The following is a 19,541-nucleotide window of genomic DNA, read 5'->3' as shown; positions in this document are numbered from 1 at the left end:
CAGATGTTTATTTGTTAGGAAAAAATTCAAGGATGTGCCAATTTGAGCAGCTCTTTATTTACAGACCTAAGACTGTCTGGCTTCCCATCTTCCTCTCAGACAGTAGAGGGGAGGGGAGGGGCCCTTTCCAGAATGTTTTCCTTTGTCTTGGGTGTGAAGAGCAGTTGAAGAGTGCCCCAGGGATTCTCTCATCTTTATCTCATCTCCGATGACGCCTACCACAGTATTGCACGTAGTAGGTCGTCAATAAATAGACTTTGGATGAGTCTTGAAGTTTTGAACAAATATGGGGAAGAAAGCCTTTCACTGAAACTTATTTCTCTTCTACCCAGTGCTTTTCAAAGTATTCATCATTAAATTAGAAGGAACTAGCTTTTAAATAAACTGAGTTTTTATTTTCTAGGGATTCTTTTCACCTCAGATTCCTAATAATCTAGCTCTTCACTTGGGGTGTATTCCAGCATTGTCACATTGGGGCTGGAGTAGGGGTGGGGGGCAGTTGTCTTTACTTCTTCCCATTTATTTAACTTCCTTTTACAGTGGGCACCTCCATAGTCAGACAGTCACCGCCACCTCAGACATTGTTATGAGCTCCTTGATGAGAAAAGATATATTAAACACATAGTGGGATTTACCTCCTTCGGATCATAAAGGGATTGGAACCCAAGCGCTCTTCGCTTTTCATTGGAAAATACATTTGCCATGAGTTAGATGCTGGATATTAATTCTACCAGCCCTGGCTTCTCTGTTCTTTCCTCTATGTGCAATGCGTGATTTCTCCTGAGAGAACACCCGGTGTCTCTGAAGCGACTGATTACCTGAGTGGGGAAGATGGGCCAGTGGCAGAGCCCTCTGGTTCTGTGTCACGTGTGCTTGCTTGTGAGCACAAGCAGCGAAAGAGTTGTTTTCTAAACAAAGAGGCTCTTTACACACAAGAGTTGTGTGCACACACCCCTCTCCTCTGTTCAAGCCCGATGCGTATATAAAGCCAGGGTCTTTCTGGCTTGATATACTGTAAGGCCCTTATTATTTATGTATTTGTATGTAGCAAACTGGGCTGTAGCTCAAGAGCTGGGTAAGTAGCACTGCCTCTCAGGGAAGCCACATCTGTTCTTCGCTGTCCTGAAAAACAGGGACGGGGAAGGGTCAGATTCTAACTGGTTTCCATGGAATGTACGTAGGAACACAGGAGTTCCTTTAAAACTTCGGTTGGAATTCAGGAGCTGAGTCTAGAGAGGTGTCCTGTGCCTGAGTTCTGCAGGAGTCCAGAACCTTAGTAGTGCTTAATAGCTCATAGTAGTAAAATACTGAATACAGATGAGCGTTCCAGAAAAGGAGATCATTGCCAAGTCGTGTAAATACAGAAATGATCTTACTAATTGGGTGAGATGGTACTGGAGACGTCTGATGTCCAAAGGTCTTTGTGACAACAATTTGCAAAATTATTTTGTTCAATAAATCACTTGAAATACATTCACTCTAGACCTTTATTTATTATTGGTCCCTTAACCAGTATAAACTTAGGGTAACGGTAGTGACTGTCTTAGCCAGCGGAGTCTATTCACAAGAGAACCAGATCACCTGGAAATAAATGCAAATGATCTCTGGTTACAGCTGCTCCTAAATTAACCTCCTGTCACCAGAGAAAACTATTAATCTGTGTCTCTTGCGGGGGGGGGGGGCACCTAGGATGGAGAGATTTTGATAGCGTCACTCATGTGAGAGAGCCTTGCACCAGCATCTTTGCTGATAGTCTGACTGTGTGTAAGGCATAGTAGGTAGGCAGGTTTTGTTTGTTTGGCATTTGGCCTACAGCACAAAGAAATCTAGCTGAAGATTCAGCGCATGAATGGATGAATAATTTTGCTGTGCCTCAAAATTCGCCTCTTGTCTCTTCAATAATTCTTGGTTACTGGGCTGTGTCTACCCAATAATTGTGTTAAGACCATGTGGAGGGGATTAATATCTCTTCCGAAATTGGAATGTGATTTGGGAGCTTCACCAGGAAATGCCTGAGAGCAGTAGCCTGTGGCCCTGCCCTCCTGCCAGGAGCCCCTCTGGTGCTGGTGACTTCTGTTCTCCCAGCTGGGACGGTGTACCTTCCTTGCATGTTTCAGGACACATCTTTTTAAACCTGTCGCAGCAGTGAGTTAGTTCTCAACCCTGGCTGCACACTGGAGACACTGGAGCTTTAAAAATTGCTCACATCTGTGCTTCCCTCAAACCAATTTATTGAGTTCTGTTGCCCGGGCATCAGTCTTTTGAAAGCACCTTAGGAAAACCTCTGCTATAACGGAGGCTTCACCTCAAGCCATAAAGAGCCTGAACCCCGCCCCCCTCACTCCGGGGTGGGGAAGGGTCTTCTGAACAAAGTTTCTAATGACAACAGGGGTCAAAAGTTGTCAACACCAAAGTTCCCAGAAAAGATGGATTTAGCGGGCATTGTTTTCATTGCTCCGCTGTGAGCATGGAATGTGAATGTGCGCTCACGAACCCTCTACAGCTCACATCCTGCTTCCCTTGCCCAGTGTTGGGGGGTGAATTCCCCTCCTCGGCCCCATAGGCTGGCCTGTCCCATTCCCCAGGACTTCAGTGGTTGGAGCACAGTGTTTCCAGGGAGAAGGGCACGTTTGCTGGGTGCCTACCACGTGCCACGCTGTTCTAAGAGAGGTCCCTTGTGCTCTCTCTTTCTACCCTTACAATAATTTAAGTATCCTATTGTCCTTGTACATAAAAGAAAAAGGAAGCAGAAGCTTTACAGGTTCACTCAGCTAGTAGGGGGCAGAACCAGTTTTGAACCAAGTTCAAAGTACACGATCAAATCGCACTACGCTGTCATCTGTGCTCTGCTAGTTTCTACCTTTGTGGCTGGGGATGAAGATGACTAGAGGAAGCGTGCCTTGAAGCGTCCGAAGAAATCTTTCCTTTAAGAAGAGAAGTGCTCCGGCGTATTCAGCCTCAGAGAATGAGGAAATCCGTGTGTTCTCTGACAGCCGTGGAAACTTACCTTCTCAAATGCTGGGAAAGCTTGACCTTTTGCAAATCCAAATAGCTGACCTTGAGTTTTATCACTCGGTACCATAGAGTCGTGGAGTTGGCTTTGTGGCTAACTGGACAGGTTCGTAGGTCTGTAAGGGATGGGGCTCCTGGAGGAGCCTACAACTTACTTCCCGTCCTTGTCACTATCCTAACTGCACCTAAGCCTTACTCAGTCACTTTTTACAAAGCTTAGACAGTTTGTTGCCATCCGGAAAGTCTTACTTGTATACAACCTCGCCCTGCAACTCAAGACCTTTCCTTATGTCCCACACTTTGGAGTTTGTAGCAGCAGATTCTCAGCCACGTTAGGAAGTCTAGTTTTCTCAGCCATGACTCATTTCACGAGAAACTGTGCCTTCCCTCATCTTCCTCTCTCTGTTGCCCGCACTAGAGAGGAAGATGAGGGAAGCGGCAAGAAGACTGTCCACAGGCTCACCGGTAGACTATAGCACTGATATTCTCTGTCTCCACGAACCCATTTCTGTCCTCAACCACCAATTTTGCTTAATGTCCTATCAAGCTAAAATTTTCCTCTTCTCATCTCTCTCTCGCCCTTGCTTATTTCCTACTTTTATCTCTTGTCCACTGTTCAACATTTGCTCATTTGGGGTATTTCCCATAAAATGCATGCAATTTTTGCTTGGCATCAGGTTGTTCACAGCATTCCTGTCCGCCTCGATATATAGATTTACCAAAACCATTTAGGCATCATTTGTGAAGCCATTTAAGATTCTTTTGCCCAGGTTAGGGCATGTGTCAGAACTGAGTCATCAGGGACTTCCCTGGTGGCACAGTGGTTAAGAATCTGCCTGCCAAGGCAGGGGACACGGGTTCGAGCCCTGGTCCGGGAAGATCCCACATGCCTCGGAGCAACTAAGCCCGTGCACCACAACTACTGAGCCTGTGCTCTAGAGCCCGTAAGCCACAACTACTGAAGCCCGCACGCCTAGAGCCCGTGTGCCTAGAGCCCGTGCTCCACAATAAAAGACACCGCAATGAGAAGCCCACGCACCGCAACGAGGAGTGGCCCCCGCTCGCCGCAACTAGAGAAAGCCCGCCTGCAGCAAGGAAGACCCAGCGCAGCCAAAAATAAATAAATAAATGAATAAATTTATTTTTTAAAAAAACTGAGTCATCAGTGCAAGCAGCTAGGGCATAAACATGCGCACCGCTGTCTGCCGTCTGGGTCTGGGAGGAGTGCTAAGAGTTATTACATGGGAACCGTAAGAGGCTCTCACCTGGAGAGGGGAGAACTGTCACCTGAGTCACTCATTCCTTTTTCTCCTCTCCTTGAGCATTCGTTTCCTTTTCTGAAAGCTGGTTGAACAGAATGATTTAAGTTTTTAGTAGGTCCGTCCATGAACAGCTGAGTAATACCTTTCCCCTCACTCCTGCGAGTTGCACCGGAGCCAGCTGAGTGGGAGGTGCCTGTCTTTGGCCTGACTGCTCTGTGCTTGTTGATACTTGGGTCCAGAACCTATAACCATTCTCGTTTTCCTGCCCGATGTCATTTCCTGCGGCTGAGGTATCATCATAGTAAAGGGTAGACTCTGGAGGCAGACACTTCCACAAGTGAGTCAACTCAGACACTCAGGCAGTGTTACTGTGGGCAACGTGTATAACCTAAAGCTGACAATTCTTTACCATTAAACAAACTGTGTCCTCATTCAGAAAGAAAGAAAGAAAGAAGAAAGCCCTCCATCAGCACGACTTTAGGCAGGTGAACCTGCGTTGGGCCCTGTGGGGTGGGGCTGGTGGGTGACCCTTGTGTTAAATGAGAAAGGCTTGATTTATTTTTTAATTCTAAGCCCACTCCACGTTGGCCAGAGGGGAGATTGCAGAACTGCAGCTGTGGACACTGGATGGAGAGACCCAGTCCTGGGTCATGGACAGTTGGATTCGTGGGATTTCAAAGAGAAAGGGTCTGTTTGAATGAGCAAATGTGCACCGTCTGTCTCCTCTGTGGGGCCCAGATGCTGTGGACTGTACGTGTTGGGGACAGGGACAGTGTATCAAGATGAGCCTTAGGGGCTCCCTCAGAGGGGGCGTCGTTCCTCTTGTTCCCTTCAGTGTTTTGCCTACTCTTGCACCGTTGTGCACTTTCTTGCCATGTGAAGTGCTGGACCCATCACTCTCCCGAAAGGAGCTTCTCTTTGACAATGTGAATTTAAAAGAAACTTGTATCCAGTGACACAATTAGACAAGCAGGTGTGGGGATGGGGAAGTGGGATTTCGGTTTCCCCGGGTGATTTTACTTAAGGAGCTGTGATCTTGCTGGATGGGGGTGGGTGCAGCTGTGAGCTCTGTGTCGGAAACCCTGCAAAGTGGATTCCAGTCCTGACTCTTCGAGAATCTAGCTGTGATAGCCCTGCTCTAACCCTCCACACCTCTGTCCCAGACCACAGCCTGAGCCTGAACCTAATGGAAGTTTCTTGAGCTTGGGCCTGGGAAGAGAGAGCCCTTCTCTTTGGGAACCAAAGCTCACCGCCCTCCTCTTTTACCATTCAGGACTTGGTGCAGAAGCGAGCCGAAGTAGAATTTTTCCAGCCAATGTCTGCATTTGTTGGGTCTTAAAACTCAATCACCAGCAATTAGTGCAGAAGCAGTTATGCTAACTAGAACAGCTCATGCTAATTAAAACCTTCTTTGGCTCATCCAAACCCACTGTTCTGCATCTGAGGATGAGTTAATTGACAGTGAGATTAAGCAGGATGAGATTATGGGAAAGAAAAAAAGCACTGACAAGCTTTAAAAAATCTTTATGAACATTCTTTTTTAAATTGAGGCCAGAGCTCCCATTTTTCTAAGAAGAGTTCTGAAGCAACCTTGCAAACTGGTCCACTCCATTAACCTCTCCTCTGGGTTAGTGACAACAGATGTCAGTCTTGAGTTTTCTCTCTTACGTGCCGCATCCAGGCCATCAGATCCATCTTCACTAGCTATTCAGAATTGGGCCACCGCCCTGGTCCAAGGCACTGCCATCTCCCGCCTGCTCTATAGCCAAAGACTCTTACCTGAACTCTTCGCTGTACCTGCACCCCTTCACAATCTGTGTCACACCCAGCAGCCAAAGTGATCCCATTCAACCTAAAAGCTCAGTGGCTTTTCTTGTCACTCAAGAATAACACCTGCGTGGCCCCCATCCCCCTCCCCACCAAACACACACACACACACACACACGCTGATTTCTGTCCTGTTTGCCCAGCACACACAGAAGCGGGCCCTTGGCCCTCTCTGTTCATCTGCCTGCAATGTTTTCCATCCCAATCCTTACACATTCTCCCTCACTGCCTCCAGGACTTTGTTCCGCCATCACCCCAGTGAACACTCCCCCAGCCATTCCATCTACAGTTTCAACATTGAGCCACACCCTCTCCCCATCAGGCACATTAAGATCCGTACACCCTTCGTACCCCCATTCCTTGTCCTCTTCTCCTCTTTAGAGCTTAACACTTCATAACACATTTTGCTTGTTTGTCTTGTTTAATTTTCAGTCTCCCCATCAGAATGTAAGTTCCATGAGGACAAGGATTTGGGTCACTTCATTCAAGGCTATGTCCTCCATTATGCCCAGCGGAGTAACTGGCACTCAGTAGGTGCTCAAGAAATATCAATACTTGAATGACTTCTGAAGGCATCTTCTCCAGGGCAGCTGCCACGTTCAGTGTTTTGGTGTAAAAAACGGCTTACTTCTAGATGACTTCCCTGGACATACATACATAGATCAACACTTGGTTCAAAACACCTGCCCCACTTGGCAAAAACCCCACAGCCTCTGAGCCGTTCTGACCAAGGCAGGTTCTCAAACTTGGTATTGTAGTGGACTTTGTAGAAGAAACAGGTCTCTAAACCCCCTGGAACACATCAGGGAATCCTCAGTATGAGAAACTTGAGCTAAAGTTTTGTTCTGTTAAACTGTCTTTCAATTGATCCTATGAAAAAGGTGTTTTAAGGTAAAATATGTTTTACTAAATTTTTTAGATTATAACCAAAATGAAAGTAGTAAATTTAAAAATTTTTATAAAACTTGTAGACCTAAGAAGAGATTCCAGACAGAGAAACTCTTAAGATTCCAGGGCCTTTTAGAGACAAGAGTTCCTGGATCTGCGTGAGGCCCCCTAAAAGGAACTGGTAACTCATGGTAGCTACCTTTTTTTTTCTTTTTAAACTGAGTTTTCTATATTGCAGAATTTAAAAAAAATTTTTTTTTAATTTTTTGGCCACACTGTGTGGCATGTGGGATCTTAGTTCCCTGACCAGGGATTGAACCTGTGCCCCCTGCATTGGAAGTGTGGAGTCCTAATCACTGGACTGCCAGAGAAGTTCCTGTATTGCAGGATTTTTAAGAAGATTAAATGAGAAACTTTTAGTCCAATCTGCCATGCAGAGCCATGCAATGTTCACGTCTTCCTTCCTTTCTCCACATTCAATGCACTGATCCACCTGGACCTACAATTTCTACAAATTTGTGTGCTGTCTTTTTTCATTCCACTGTGCCTCAGTAGAAGGTCCCTCCAGCAATCTCACTTAGAAAACTACTTCCTACCCCGCAGGGCACCAAAAGGAAAGAGGCCAAGGTGAGATAGGATGGGACTTGGGGCAATTATGAACAATAAGATACAAAAACGCCACAAACCAACTGTCATTTCTGAGGTGCTGGGAGCAAAAGCAGGGTACTGGGCGTGCCCCCTGCACACAGCGCCACCAAGCAGAGGGGCAGACCACCTAAGCCACCCCTGCTTCCCAGCCCACCAATTCACCCCTACGTATTTAAGGGACCAGCTTGTCACCCTCCCCGCTTGGGGAGCGATCGAGGGCACCTGTTACTTGGTTTCGCTCCCTCGCGCTGCAGCATGAATCCCAGTGAAGTCTTGCCTGAATTTCTCGTCTGACCTCCTATCAATTTCTACTGATTAAAGAACCCAAGGACCCAGGTCGGTAACAAAGGCACTAAAATTGTGCAAATTCAGTGGTTTTCAGATTCATGCTTTTGGAACCCTTAGTTCAAATGAAATCTCTCTCTTGAAACCCTGACATTTCCTGGGTACTGGCAATTCAGGGCTGGGGCAGACAAGCCCCTGCCCTCATGCCATTCATGACCTGCTGGAGGAGAGCCAACCTTACATAAATACTGTAGGTGAGCGTGGCCACTGAAGAGGATCCGGGAAAGAGTTGCCCACTGCCAGGGCAGGTGGGCACAGTGGGAGACACAGCACGGGACACACCTTGTGTGCTGGGGGCTCCCAGGGCCCTCTTGTGTGAGGATGCTTGTTAAAAGTGCGAGTTTCCACCTCCCGGGATCGTGTTTCGGGAGGTCTGGAGTGGGCTCAGAAACCTGTGCAGCTTTAAATGCCCTGGTGCTTCTAACACACACCACCAACACAGGGAATTCTTATTAGGTAAATCAGAGTATTTACATTTTATCCGGAGGTCAGGGGCTTTTAAACTTGGATCCGTGGTTCCTTTGACGGTTTCTGTAGACATGTCGTGTGCTATTGAATACGCTGTATTTTTGCACATTATACATTTATACTTTTCTAGGGAAGAGAATCCATCCCATTTCCAAGGAAGAACTTCTTTCTCCTCATTCCTTCAGATGCAGACTTTACCACTCAGGTGTGCCTGTTGATGGTGCTGGGGAGAGCCCCGAATCTGTGTCAGCAGAGGAATGAGATGGATTTAGAGACACAGGGCTGGGGGAGTTCATTTGCTTAGGAACTAGCGACACAGACCCCTAGTGCACCCTTTGGAAAGCCCTGAAAGGACGATGTATTTGGGGCTGAGCTGGAAGAATAAGAAGGAAAGGAGGCAGCTGCAGGGTCGCTCGCAGGTCTACCACCAGCCTTCCCCAGAGAACTGGAGGCCAGAACTGGAGGAGGCAGGAAGAAATGGCAGGTCTTTGAATTTCTCCACCTTCTTGGGCAGAGGGGCCTCCATGGGGATCCATGATGCTGATTGTTTATCGCCAGTTGGGCCTCAGGGAACCAGAGGGAGCCTTACTCAGTGCCCTGAAGAGCTAATTAAGAATCACAATTAATTACTTTGTTGTATTCACAACAGAGGCTGAGGGATGAATTTCGTTCTTCCAGATCTAGAATCAGCTCCTCTCTGCCCCTCCATGCTCAGGCATTTGTCCAACAAACAGATATCCAGACTGGACATGGGACTCTACCTCAGAGGGTCCCTTCTACACAGGCTCTCCTTCCAAAGCGTAGTAGCTAACGTCTGGAAGTTTCTGGGGATCTGGCTCTCATTCATTTATTCAAGCAGGATTTGTGGCCCCTACTATGAACTCAGACAAGTCTGAGATTTTTCATTTCATTTTTCCCAGCCAAATTTAAAGAGGACTTAATCAAGTGGCCAGTTGACAGATCATTTTTGATGATAAATCACCCTGCAATTTTGGGCACGCATCTCAGAAGGAATGCAGAGAATTGGACGACATCTCCTTATTTGTGTGAAAGGCTTCTCAGCATGTAGCGCTCTAAAAATGGAAAAAGAAAATGATGCTGAATCCTGATTCATCCCTAGATTCACAAATAATTAATTTCTTATCTGTTTCACTAAGATGTGTTTTCAGTATTTTCTTTTTTAGGTTTAACCATTACTTATAAAATTTTTAGTATCTATGTTGTTTTAATCAACTGTACCTTATATTTTACATCAAAAATTAGTTGTAATAACTCAGTCCAGAAGACTTTCTAAAAAACTCTTAGAAACTTTGGTCGCAGGAAATTATTTCAATTCCGATTTCTAAATATATATTTGTGGCAGAGAAGTATGATAAGGTGAGCGATAAAAAACTTGCAACGGTAAAAAGTGCTGCATTAGCAAAAGCAATTCTGTAGGGGGAATGGAGTGAAAGCATAGGTTCAAAGAGAAAAGGAACAACCTAGAATTTCCAACTGTTAAAGAAGAGCAGGTTGTGGGTTTTGTTTTTTTTTTGTTTTGAAATAGATGAGAGTATGAAATCACTGCTGCGTTTGGATTTCATAAGATGTACTTTAAAGGGTTGGGGCAGTTTTATTTTAAAATGTAAATATTTACCAAATGCCAGAAATCACATCCCTCACAAGTTTTAAAACTTATGTGAAAAATATTAGATGTCAACTTAAAACTGTGCAAGATGGGACACATAATTTCAAAAAAATGGGGGAGGGGGCATACCTAGAGCAAAAGCCCTTTTGAACCCCAGCCTGATGGCTCCTCTGGCCCCTTGACTCCCACCTTCTCCTGGAGGGAAGGGTGGATGGAGGCCAGGATGGAGATGGCCCTGGTTGTGGCTCACGCAGACTGCAGTGGGGGGGAGGGGAGCTGCTCTACACTTCCCTCCAGATTCCAGAACAGGAACAGGCCATGGCCTGCTTGGGGAGCTAGGCCTCTCCTTCACGCTGAATTAAACTGCCTTCAGCTGGAGAGGAGGGGCAGCTACTGGCCTGGGCAAACGATAAGGGACAGACCTGCAGGCACAGGTGGAGAGGGAGAACCGGCCCCAGGCCAGGGCGAGAGTCTCTGCAAATGATGATGGACCCAGCCCACCGCCCCTGGCCCACAGCACGCCTTCAAACCTGAGGGGAGGCCGTGTTTCCACAGAGGCACAGTTTATTTCACAGACAGTGGAGATGTTGTTTCTGAAGGGGAGGCCGAAGCCCAGTCTCAGGTGTGGGCTGAGGGATTAGTTCCAGTCACCAAAGACGTACTTTGGTTTCTGCTATTCCTACCCTACTCCTTCTCCCAGCCTGTCGTCCCCCACGTGTCTCCTCCCCGTTTCGTCCTACACCCTGTATCTGGTTGGTCTAAGCGTGTACGGCTGCCCTGGCAACCTCTTCCTCCCCACCTGCCCCTCCCCAAGGCCCTGAATCGGTGGACTAGGCTGAGAAGAGGACTCTCAGGAAAGGAGGCAGCATCCTTCCAAGGGTCCGAGGGGCAGGAGGATGGGGTATAGGTGAGGCTTCTCTAAGTGAGAGTCCCAGGGACGAAGCCAGTGGAATGAATCTTACTCCAGCTGCTGTGCCTCCCTCCAACTGCAGAGGGCGCCACAGAACTTAGAGGCAGAAGGCAGGGGGTGGGACCAACCATCACCCCGCCGCTGGTGGGAAGACCCTTGCCATGAGTGGGGCAAAGGAGCCCCAGGTCTGTCATGAACTAGCTGTGTGACTTGGGCAGGCCCTCCCTGGCTCTGGGCCTCAGTTTCCTCATCTGTGAACAGGGCGACAGTGAGGATCCAGCCAGAGAGGCTGGTGTGGGCAATGCCTGAAGCCCTGTGACCCGCTCTCCTCCGGGGGTTCCCGTGACTTCCCGGCTCAGCTCCCTCTCGCACTGAGACTTGGGGTCCAGCTGGCCCTGGTTCCTGAGAGCCCCTCGTGCTGCTGCATAGCCTCCCTCCTGCCGGCCTGGAGAGCTGGTCTCCCCCCTCCCTCTGCCCCCATCAGAGCCTGCGCAGCCAGGAGAACCCAGAGAAAGGTGCTGGAGGAGGGTGGAGAGGCTGTCCCGATGGTGGAGTGATGGGCGAGGTGAGGGTACTGAGGGTCATACAGCGGCCGTCTGCTTGATGCTGTGGAAGCTGACCCGCGTGGGTGACGTGGGGATGGACACGGCCCGGGCCCCGGGGACTCGGAGGGAGTGACGGTCCTGCCAGCGGTGCCACTTCTTCTTCACAGCCGAGCGCACCTGCGGGGTTAGGAGGCGGCTCAACTGGGCCTGTGGAGGCCAATCCTGGGTCCCGGCCGGTCCTCTCCCCTGCTCCCTGCCCGTTGCAGGGCCACCAAGGGAGGCTGGGGCGGCCCCCCTGACTGCCAGCCTCACATCCAGAGACCGGCTGTTCCCAAAAGCAGGGTCCTTCTCACCTCCTCTGCAGCCCTGACCTCCTCTACCTCCTGAAAGACCTGCACTGCTTACCACAGCACGCAGCTGAGATGGAGAGCTAGTCATTGCAAGACCTGACCGTCACTGGTGCTGTTCTATTCTCATTTGTATTGCAATGGAAGAAGTTTTTCTGCAAACTGGATCATGTCCCCCACAGGCTAGCCTGGCACATAGCTGAACAGAATAACTGTTCCGTAAGCATTGTTTGCTTGCTTTATGGCTCCTTCTCTCCCTGCCCTCCAGCACGTGCCGGTCTCCACTGTTGGACTTTCCTATCTGGGGTCTGCTTTAACTGACAGAGACCCAGGCATGCAGACCCCACCATTGCCCTGTGCACGGGCAGGTGAAGAGGCCTCAGGATGGCACTGGCACTCCTCTGGGGTGTCTGGAAGCTCTCGGGCCCTGGGAGGGTGTCTGCTCTTTGCCCCAGCACCCACTGTGTGTCCTCACCCACCACAGGCCTGAGCGAACATCTCCCCCAAGTCCGCCGCGCTGCGATTCTGGGCCTTGTAAGCTAACCAAGTTTCACCAGAGCCTGGCTCCCTGGAGCCCACCCACAGGCGTGTGGCCTTCCCTGCGGCGGCAGGGGACAGGAAAGGACGCGCTGGTGTCTTTCTGCTCCCTGGGTCCATAAAGGCCTGGATGCACGGCTCACACCTGACTTGCTCCTCGAAAGCGCTCTCCTGTCATCACCTGTGTTCTGGCTTCCTTCTTCTGTGAGCCCCTGTGGCCTGGGCTCCTGCCCACCCAGCTCTCCGAGTGCAATGAGAGAGTCGGTATATCGTTTCTGACCTGCAGAGTCAACCTTCTAAACCGGTTGGAGTCCCTCAGGCAGGATTCCTGTCTCCCCAAAGCTGGGTGGTTTCTCCAGACTTCCCCTCCCTTCTCCAGAGCAGAGCTGAGCAGAGCCAGGGATGCCCAAAAGGCTGGGGGGCTCCCCTCGAACTTCCCTGGAGTGGGGTCTGAGGACAGGCCTCCCGGGCCTGGTGTCATACCTCTCCGTTGAAGAAGCAGTAGAAGACGGACACAAAGAAACCCTGGGAAGGAAGAGGGAGACGTCAGTGACCTGCTCAGGGAGCCACTCTGACTGGGGGGTCGGGGGGGTGGAGAGGGGACAGGATGACTGGGGGAACACTCTGACTCGGGACCCCGGAGGCTCAGAGCTGGGTAGGCACCCCCATCGTGGAGCAGGTGTACCGGGGTCCACTGCGAGTGACAGGCTGCCATGAGTCCTCAGAGCAGGGGCCGGGCCGGCAGGAGGTGCAGGCTAGGGTGACCCTGACCCAGTCAGGGGTGGGCCCACCTGGGCCCTGGGGTGGGAGTGACGGCGCCAGGGCCTGGGTTCAGGATGTGCACGCGCTTGTATTTCAGTGCATACGAACTAAACCAAGCCAGCGAGGGCACGGGTGCCTGAGCACGCCAGGTCAGGGGCGCTCTCTGTGGCCGCATCCCACTACGTGCCCCACCTGGAATGACTGCAGGAAGGAGTTGAAATAGATGAACACGATCTGTGACAGCTCGTCCTCCCCAGGGCTGACGAAGAAGAGCATGTAGGTGACGCCCAGAAGGGGCAAGAGAACCAGGGTGGCCTTCACCGCCTTCCTGGAGAGGGGGAAGGGTGACAAGACCCATCTGAGCCCCTGAGGCACGTGGGGCCTCACTCGCTGGCGTCTCTTCTGGGAGCCTGAGCGAGGGCCCCACCCAGAGGCAGGGGGATGGCCCAGATGGCCTCCTCACTCCTCCCCCGCTGAGGGTCAAGGCACCCATCACTCACCTGTACTGGATCGTCTCTGACGTGGTGGATGCTCGTAACTTCGTCATTAGGATCCTGACGATGTTGAACAGAAATACAAAATTGATCTGGAGGGACGGGGGCAGAGAGGGAAAAAGGAAGGACCACGCGGTGGGGATGAGAGGAGAGGCGACCACCTCCCCTGTAACCCACTGAGAATCCACGGCCCAACCCACTCACCCCAGCACCTGCCTGGGGTCCCAAGACCTCTGCTCCTCCCTCCCCGGGGCAGGCAGGTACCCCACTTGCCGGGTCCCCTGTCACCTGAGGACTCCAGAGCCTGCTTCTCCACACCCTGACCCGAGGGAGGAAAAGCAGCCTTGGAGGCAGTGCACAAGGGCACAAAGGTCACTCCTTCCTGAAGTGCCCAGAGCTCTGCCCGGCCCGCCCCCGCTGCTGCAGGGCCCCCACTTGTCAACTGAGGGTCTCCCTGAGGCCCTTTGGACACAGGACAGTCCTGCCCTGGTGGAGCAGACCCGGCCAGATGGAGTGATTAATAACTCGGTTGCTGGGAGGAGTGATTAATCTCTCACCATTCGTCCCCTGCACCCAGGAAAACTCTAGATTCTTCGCAGACACGCCTGAGGCAATGGAGATGAACAGGCTGCTGGGCTGACTCCAGCAGTTGGCTCCTGGAAGGGCCTCACTTATCTTCATTCTGAGCCTTCTCTCAGCATCGGAGCCTGCCGCTCCCAGCCTCTCCCCGGGACCTGCCCGTGTGGCTTCCCGGGGCAGCCCTGTGCTGCATGTGGTGGTCTCTGCGGGTGTGCAAGTGTCCTGTTAACCCGTGTCGGCTTGTCTGTGTGCCTGTGTGCTGCCTTCTCCATGCTCCCCGTGGGTCTGTGCTCTGTGCTTGTGCGTTTGCCTTGGTGTGTTCCTGTGTGAGTGTGGACCTGGGGACATGGACACACCCGTGTCTCTCTTCATCCATCTCCAAGTGCGAGTAGACAGGAAAGTGAGTGTTGTATGCCTAACACCCTGGGGACCTCGCACAGGAAAGTACCCATGGGTCAGAAGGAGATACGTATTAGCCCAGGGGTGTCTGCTGGCTCGTGTGTGTGCACATGTCTGAGTATGTGCGTGTGTTTATACACACACACCCCCTCCCAAGTCCTGGTCCTGAGATTCCGTCATTTCTGGAGCCTCCTAAGCTCTGAGGCTTGGGGACACAGGCAGACACCACGGGACACACAGCCCTGTGGCCTCTGCATCACCCCTAAGCTTGAGGCTACTCTGGGGCCCTGGGGGCTCCCTCCTCAGCCACGGCCTGCTGTTCCAGTGCCCACAGTAGCACAGCCTGGTGAACCCAGGGCGAGGGGTGGTGGAAGCGTTCAGCCAGGGCTGCCCATGGCCTACCGCACCCTGCTTCCTCTTAAGGCCTGTCTAACTTCCAGCTCCTGGGTTTCTGGTCTATGCCCTTGGATCGTGAGGTCACTTTAACACATAGGCCGATCCTAATTTTCTCACACAAGTGATACAAAATACTGGACCTTTTCCGATTCTTCATGACTTCTGTGAGAACAGAGGTTGTTGGACTCAAAATATATTCTCATTTCTTCCACATTTCCCTGCATTAAATCTTATTCACTAATCGTCCATAAACCCACTAAGCAATTCACTCAGTTATCCACCCACTCTTATCCATCTATCCCTCCATCCATTAATCCATCCAAATATTACTCAACCATCCATTCATTATTTTATCCACCCACCCTCCCACCCACTTATTTAACATGTAACATTCATCCATCCGTCTAAATATCTACTCAACATTCCATTCATCAGTTTATCTACCCACCCACCCACTCACCCACTTATTCAACAGGTAATGTACATACATCCACTAACCATCCAACCACCCATCCATCTAGTCAATAAGCAATTGCTGAGCACCTCTGGGCTACAGGGCGCTGTTCCATGTGCTGAGGCAAGAGCAGGGACAGGGGCTGGTGGGGAGGGTCTGGGAGACAAGGCCTTATGCCCTCTGCTCACCCTAGGCAGGAGCTGGTGATGCTGCCTACACCCCACCTCAGGCTGGTCTGTGCAGCCCCAAAGTCACTCTTTCCTTTTGGGCTTGGTTCCCAGCTTCCCCCTTTACAACATCTTCTCCACCTCACTTCACTGCAGGCACCTTCCTCCCTTCCCCAGGGAGCCGCTGACACTGCCCTCCCACCTGGTTTCCAAACCCTCCCTGTCTGCGCATGTGCAGAGGCAGGCAGGGAGGGAGGAAGGGGGACTGACATCTCTTCCTCCTTGGCTTCAGACACGGTTCCTTCTGTCCTTTAAACCCAGGCTGGGAGAGGTAGTCCCAGCCCTTGGGGGTGTCCTCTGCTCCCCTCCAGCTCTGGGTATTGGGGTGCTGCCATCACATCGCAGCTCCTTGTAGCGCACATTCACCAAGCCCAGCAACATAGCCAGCCTGCTTGTCCACCTGGATCTGTGGAGCCTAGTGAGTCTCAGAGGCCCAAGTCCTGAGTCCTACTGCGTTCAGGGCCCTGGCTGGGCCACAGAGAAAGCCCAGACAACTCACATCCCTGCTCACAAGGTCCCTGGACACCAGGGTTCTCCCACTAGAGTATGCACATCAAAGGCGCTTGTTCCAAATGCCGCTCTTGGACACACCCCCGAGATCCCCAGTGGCAGGTGGAGGCCCTGGGATCTCCATTTGGAATAGGGGCGGCCGGGATATTGCTGAGGAAGACACCACCCACGGAACAAAGAGGCAAGGCTTTCACCGGACAGACCTCACGTGCCACACACCATTCACCTGTAGCTGCAGGGGACAGTTCTCAGCTTGGGGCTTTCTCTGGTGCCAGGAGAGCTAGCTCAGCCTGAAAATGGGGAGAGGGTAGGTGGAAATGTGGGGATTCAAGGTCTCCAGGGCAACCTCCACGGATGGGGCATGAAGCATATGGGTAAGTAACCCTGCTTCCCGACCAGGGGTCAATTCTGAGACTCTTACGTGTTGCCCCATGGAAGCCTGCTTATCACTTAACGTTTATCGGTTTCCTCCCTTCCTTGTCCTCTACTCCCACCCCTCGTTGTGTTTCCTGGGACCACCTCCCACCAAGTCCTTGTCGCATGGCTCTAATTCCAGCTATTCCGATTGGCATCTGCGTGGCCTTGGGCAAATGACTTAATTAACGTTTCTGAGCTTCTGCTTCCTTGTCCGTCCAGTGGGGATAGCCATGGAGCCCATCTGGGAAGGTTGGCACAGGTTCAAATACTCATGGAAAGCACTGAGCTCATGCCTTTCCCACGCCATCAACAGTGACAACAGCCTCCTGCAAACCCAACCAGCCAACTCACTTCCCAGAACCCAGAAATGAGCACGGGTCTCTCAGACAGCTGTGGACTGCTGGGGGAGGCCAGGGGTGGCAGGGTATCCAAAGGAAGGGATGGCGGGAGGTGGTGGGTAACCTGCCCTCCAGTCTCAGCTCAGCTAACTATTAGTGATGACCTTGAGCAGCTGTTTCACCTCCCAGGTTCTTCATCTGTGAAACGGGGAGCATCATCCCTACTTCCAGGCATCGAGGATGTGAGGATCGGAAGTAATGAAGATAGAGCTTCTGGAAGGGCTGAGCTTGGAAACTGGAAGCCCTGTCCATGCATATAGCTGGGTGTGGGCTGGGTCCAAAGCGAAAGACAATCACGGGGCTCTTGGTGAGGGTGGAACCGGAGAAGGGGGCATGGAGAGGAGGTGGGAGTTGGGTATTGTCACTGCGCCTTCCAAGCCTGTCCCCCTTCTCTGTTCATTTCCTCACTGCTGTCCAACATCTTTGCAGAGGGGGCTCGCTTCCCACCCAAGCCAGCCTTTCCGCTCACACTGGTGGAGGGGGGTATCAGTGACTCATTGCAGCTAGGACTCCAAGGACAATGATTCCCCCTTCTGACGGCTGACAAGGACTGGCTTCTATCTCTGAAATGAATGGAGCCCTGAGGGTGGAATTTCAGGCAGTGGGTAAAAAACCTTCCTAGTCATCTCCGGTTCGTATACATCAAGGACACTCCAAAGATGGGGGGTCAAATGAATCCCTGAGGAAATTACAAAAAGGAGGAGAGTAAGGAAATAAAAAGAGATAAACAGTCATTGTCTCCAAGGTAGACCAAAGAAACCCCCATTAGGCACCTGCTGTGTGCAAGGGGGTGGTGCTCTCTCAAGCATCGTGCACTGGGAGCAGGTGGCCCTTTAAGGAGCCTGAAATTAACAAGCCTGAAATAAGTCTTACGTAAATGCCAGTTTCTTATGGGGCTTTTTTGTATGTCTATTTTTTTTAGCATATGATATATAATGGGTTCTTTTTTTTTGCAGAATGCAGCCTCTACTTAAAATCTACCTTAATTAAAGCTCGTTGTGGTTTACATACCTGGCAGCAATTATACCTTAGATGTTAATACATTTGGCAAAGGGCGGGGAGCTGGATGAGGAATAATTGCTCGTTATGCTTCCTTTGTCCCACTGCTCCAGGCTGGGGGCAGTGGGCTGGGCCCTGGAGGGGGTCGCTGCGGGTAGAGGGAGAGTAGGTCTGAGCTGAACAGAATCCCGCGGACCCTTCTCTTGCCACCAGCTGCCCTCCTTGCCTGGCTTGTACCTGGCAAGGGGATGTCAGATGTCGGAGGCATTAGAAATCTGCCAGTCGGATTTTCTCTGCCCAGAACCTGAGGGCCAGAGAGGGGAGAGGGCTGCATCAGGGCGTGGAGCGCGAGGAAGGGAGAGCTGGGAGCGGGATGCCAGGCAGCGGGGTGGTGCGTACAGAGTGTGTGCGGGGGGGCCGATCCAGACCCTGTCCCTCCCCAGCATCTCTGCTGGGTGGGTCCTCTGCTGTCCTCCTGGTGCCCAGCCCTGTCCCACTTCCCACTGAGGACCTACCAAGAGCACGAGGATGATGGGGCCCTGGTAGATGTAGTCCACCAGGTCGCCGGGCTCCTTGCCAAACCAGCACCTGCAAAGATGGAGTGGCTATAAGTGGCCTGCTGAACCACAGCCTGGGGACCACTGCAGCCTCGGGGCCAGGGTCCTCTGTCTTGACTCTTTCTGAGATCCAATCTCCATGGCTGTTCCTTCCCCCGAAGCCTGGGTGGACAGCCCCAGCCCCACTGACCACCCTGGCTCATACCTGGGCTGCCTTTTGCCCTACATGGAGGGTCTGGTCTCCCCAGGCAGACTGAGGCAGGTCCTGGGTCTCCTCCTCCTTCTCCTTGCTCCCTCACCCCATCCCAGGATGCTGGGCCCAGGGCTGGACATGCAGGAGGCCCATGAAAGGAGAGCTGGGCTCCCCGTCGCTGGCCAGGGCCCAACTGCCTGTACCACCTGTTCCCGCATTGCTTGGAACCCGCCTCTCCTTGTGCCAGGCACTCAGACGCACAAAGCAGCAGATGTGGAGGCAGGAGCCTTCTCCTAGCCCGATCCCTGGCCTCATTCACCCAGGGAAGGAAGCTTGCTCCTGTTAGAGGCTTGGTTATTCTTTGGGGATGCTGGGGGTGAAGAAGCTTCAGGGTCTGGAGGAAGGGCTGGCCCAGGACCCAGTCTGGCTCTGCCAGCAACTCCTACTGGACCTCAGAAAGGGCCCCACAGAGTTCAGGAAATTCTGTGTCTTCTGCAACTTCAGAGGTCATCCAGTGCACATTGCCTCAGGCAGGATTCTCCCCTGCAGCCTCCCAGCACTGTTTTTTTACTTTTCTTTGCTTAAACACCCGCTTTGATGGGAAGCTCACTACCTCTCAAGGCAGCCCTCTCACTCTTGGGCAGCTTTTATCGTTAGGAGCTCTTCCTAATGTTGAGCTCTCAGAACCCACGCCATTCCTACCCCCTGCCCCCAGATCCCATCTGCTCCCTCCATCCTCA

The 19,541-nt window shown here is 51.6% G+C and overlaps 1 protein-coding gene across 23 annotated transcripts in view; it reads right to left on the bottom strand.

Moving 5' to 3' along the window:
* Positions 1–9,502: 9,502 nt before the first annotated feature.
* The window catches only part of CRHR2 (corticotropin releasing hormone receptor 2), a 45,508-nt gene continuing 35,469 nt past the window's right edge, over positions 9,503–19,541 (bottom strand). For 3 of the 23 annotated variants that reach the window (XM_082661675.1, XM_082661676.1, XM_082661664.1), the window contains 6 exons: positions 18,567–18,639; positions 13,679–13,764; positions 13,371–13,506; positions 12,900–12,941; positions 11,575–11,709; positions 9,503–9,523 (listed from right to left, as the gene is read on the bottom strand). In XM_082661675.1, coding sequence (XP_082517801.1) covers positions 9,509–9,523; positions 11,575–11,709; positions 12,900–12,941; positions 13,371–13,506; positions 13,679–13,764; positions 18,567–18,639 — 487 coding nt within the window. In that variant the 3' untranslated portion in view covers positions 9,503–9,508. Of the gene's footprint in view, positions 9,524–10,008; positions 11,710–12,899; positions 12,942–13,370; positions 13,507–13,678; positions 13,765–15,451; positions 18,356–18,566; positions 18,640–19,541 lie in introns of those variants that run through there. The other 20 variants (XM_082661677.1, XM_082661678.1, XM_082661665.1 and 17 more) reach the window with 18 other exon arrangements.

The sequence above is a fragment of the Grampus griseus genome, assembly GCF_964374135.1.
Source record: "Grampus griseus genome assembly, chromosome: 9".
Lineage (NCBI taxonomy): Eukaryota > Metazoa > Chordata > Mammalia > Artiodactyla > Delphinidae > Grampus > Grampus griseus.
Note: the sequence above shows the minus strand (reverse complement) of the source record. Positions and strands in the feature narration are given on the sequence as shown.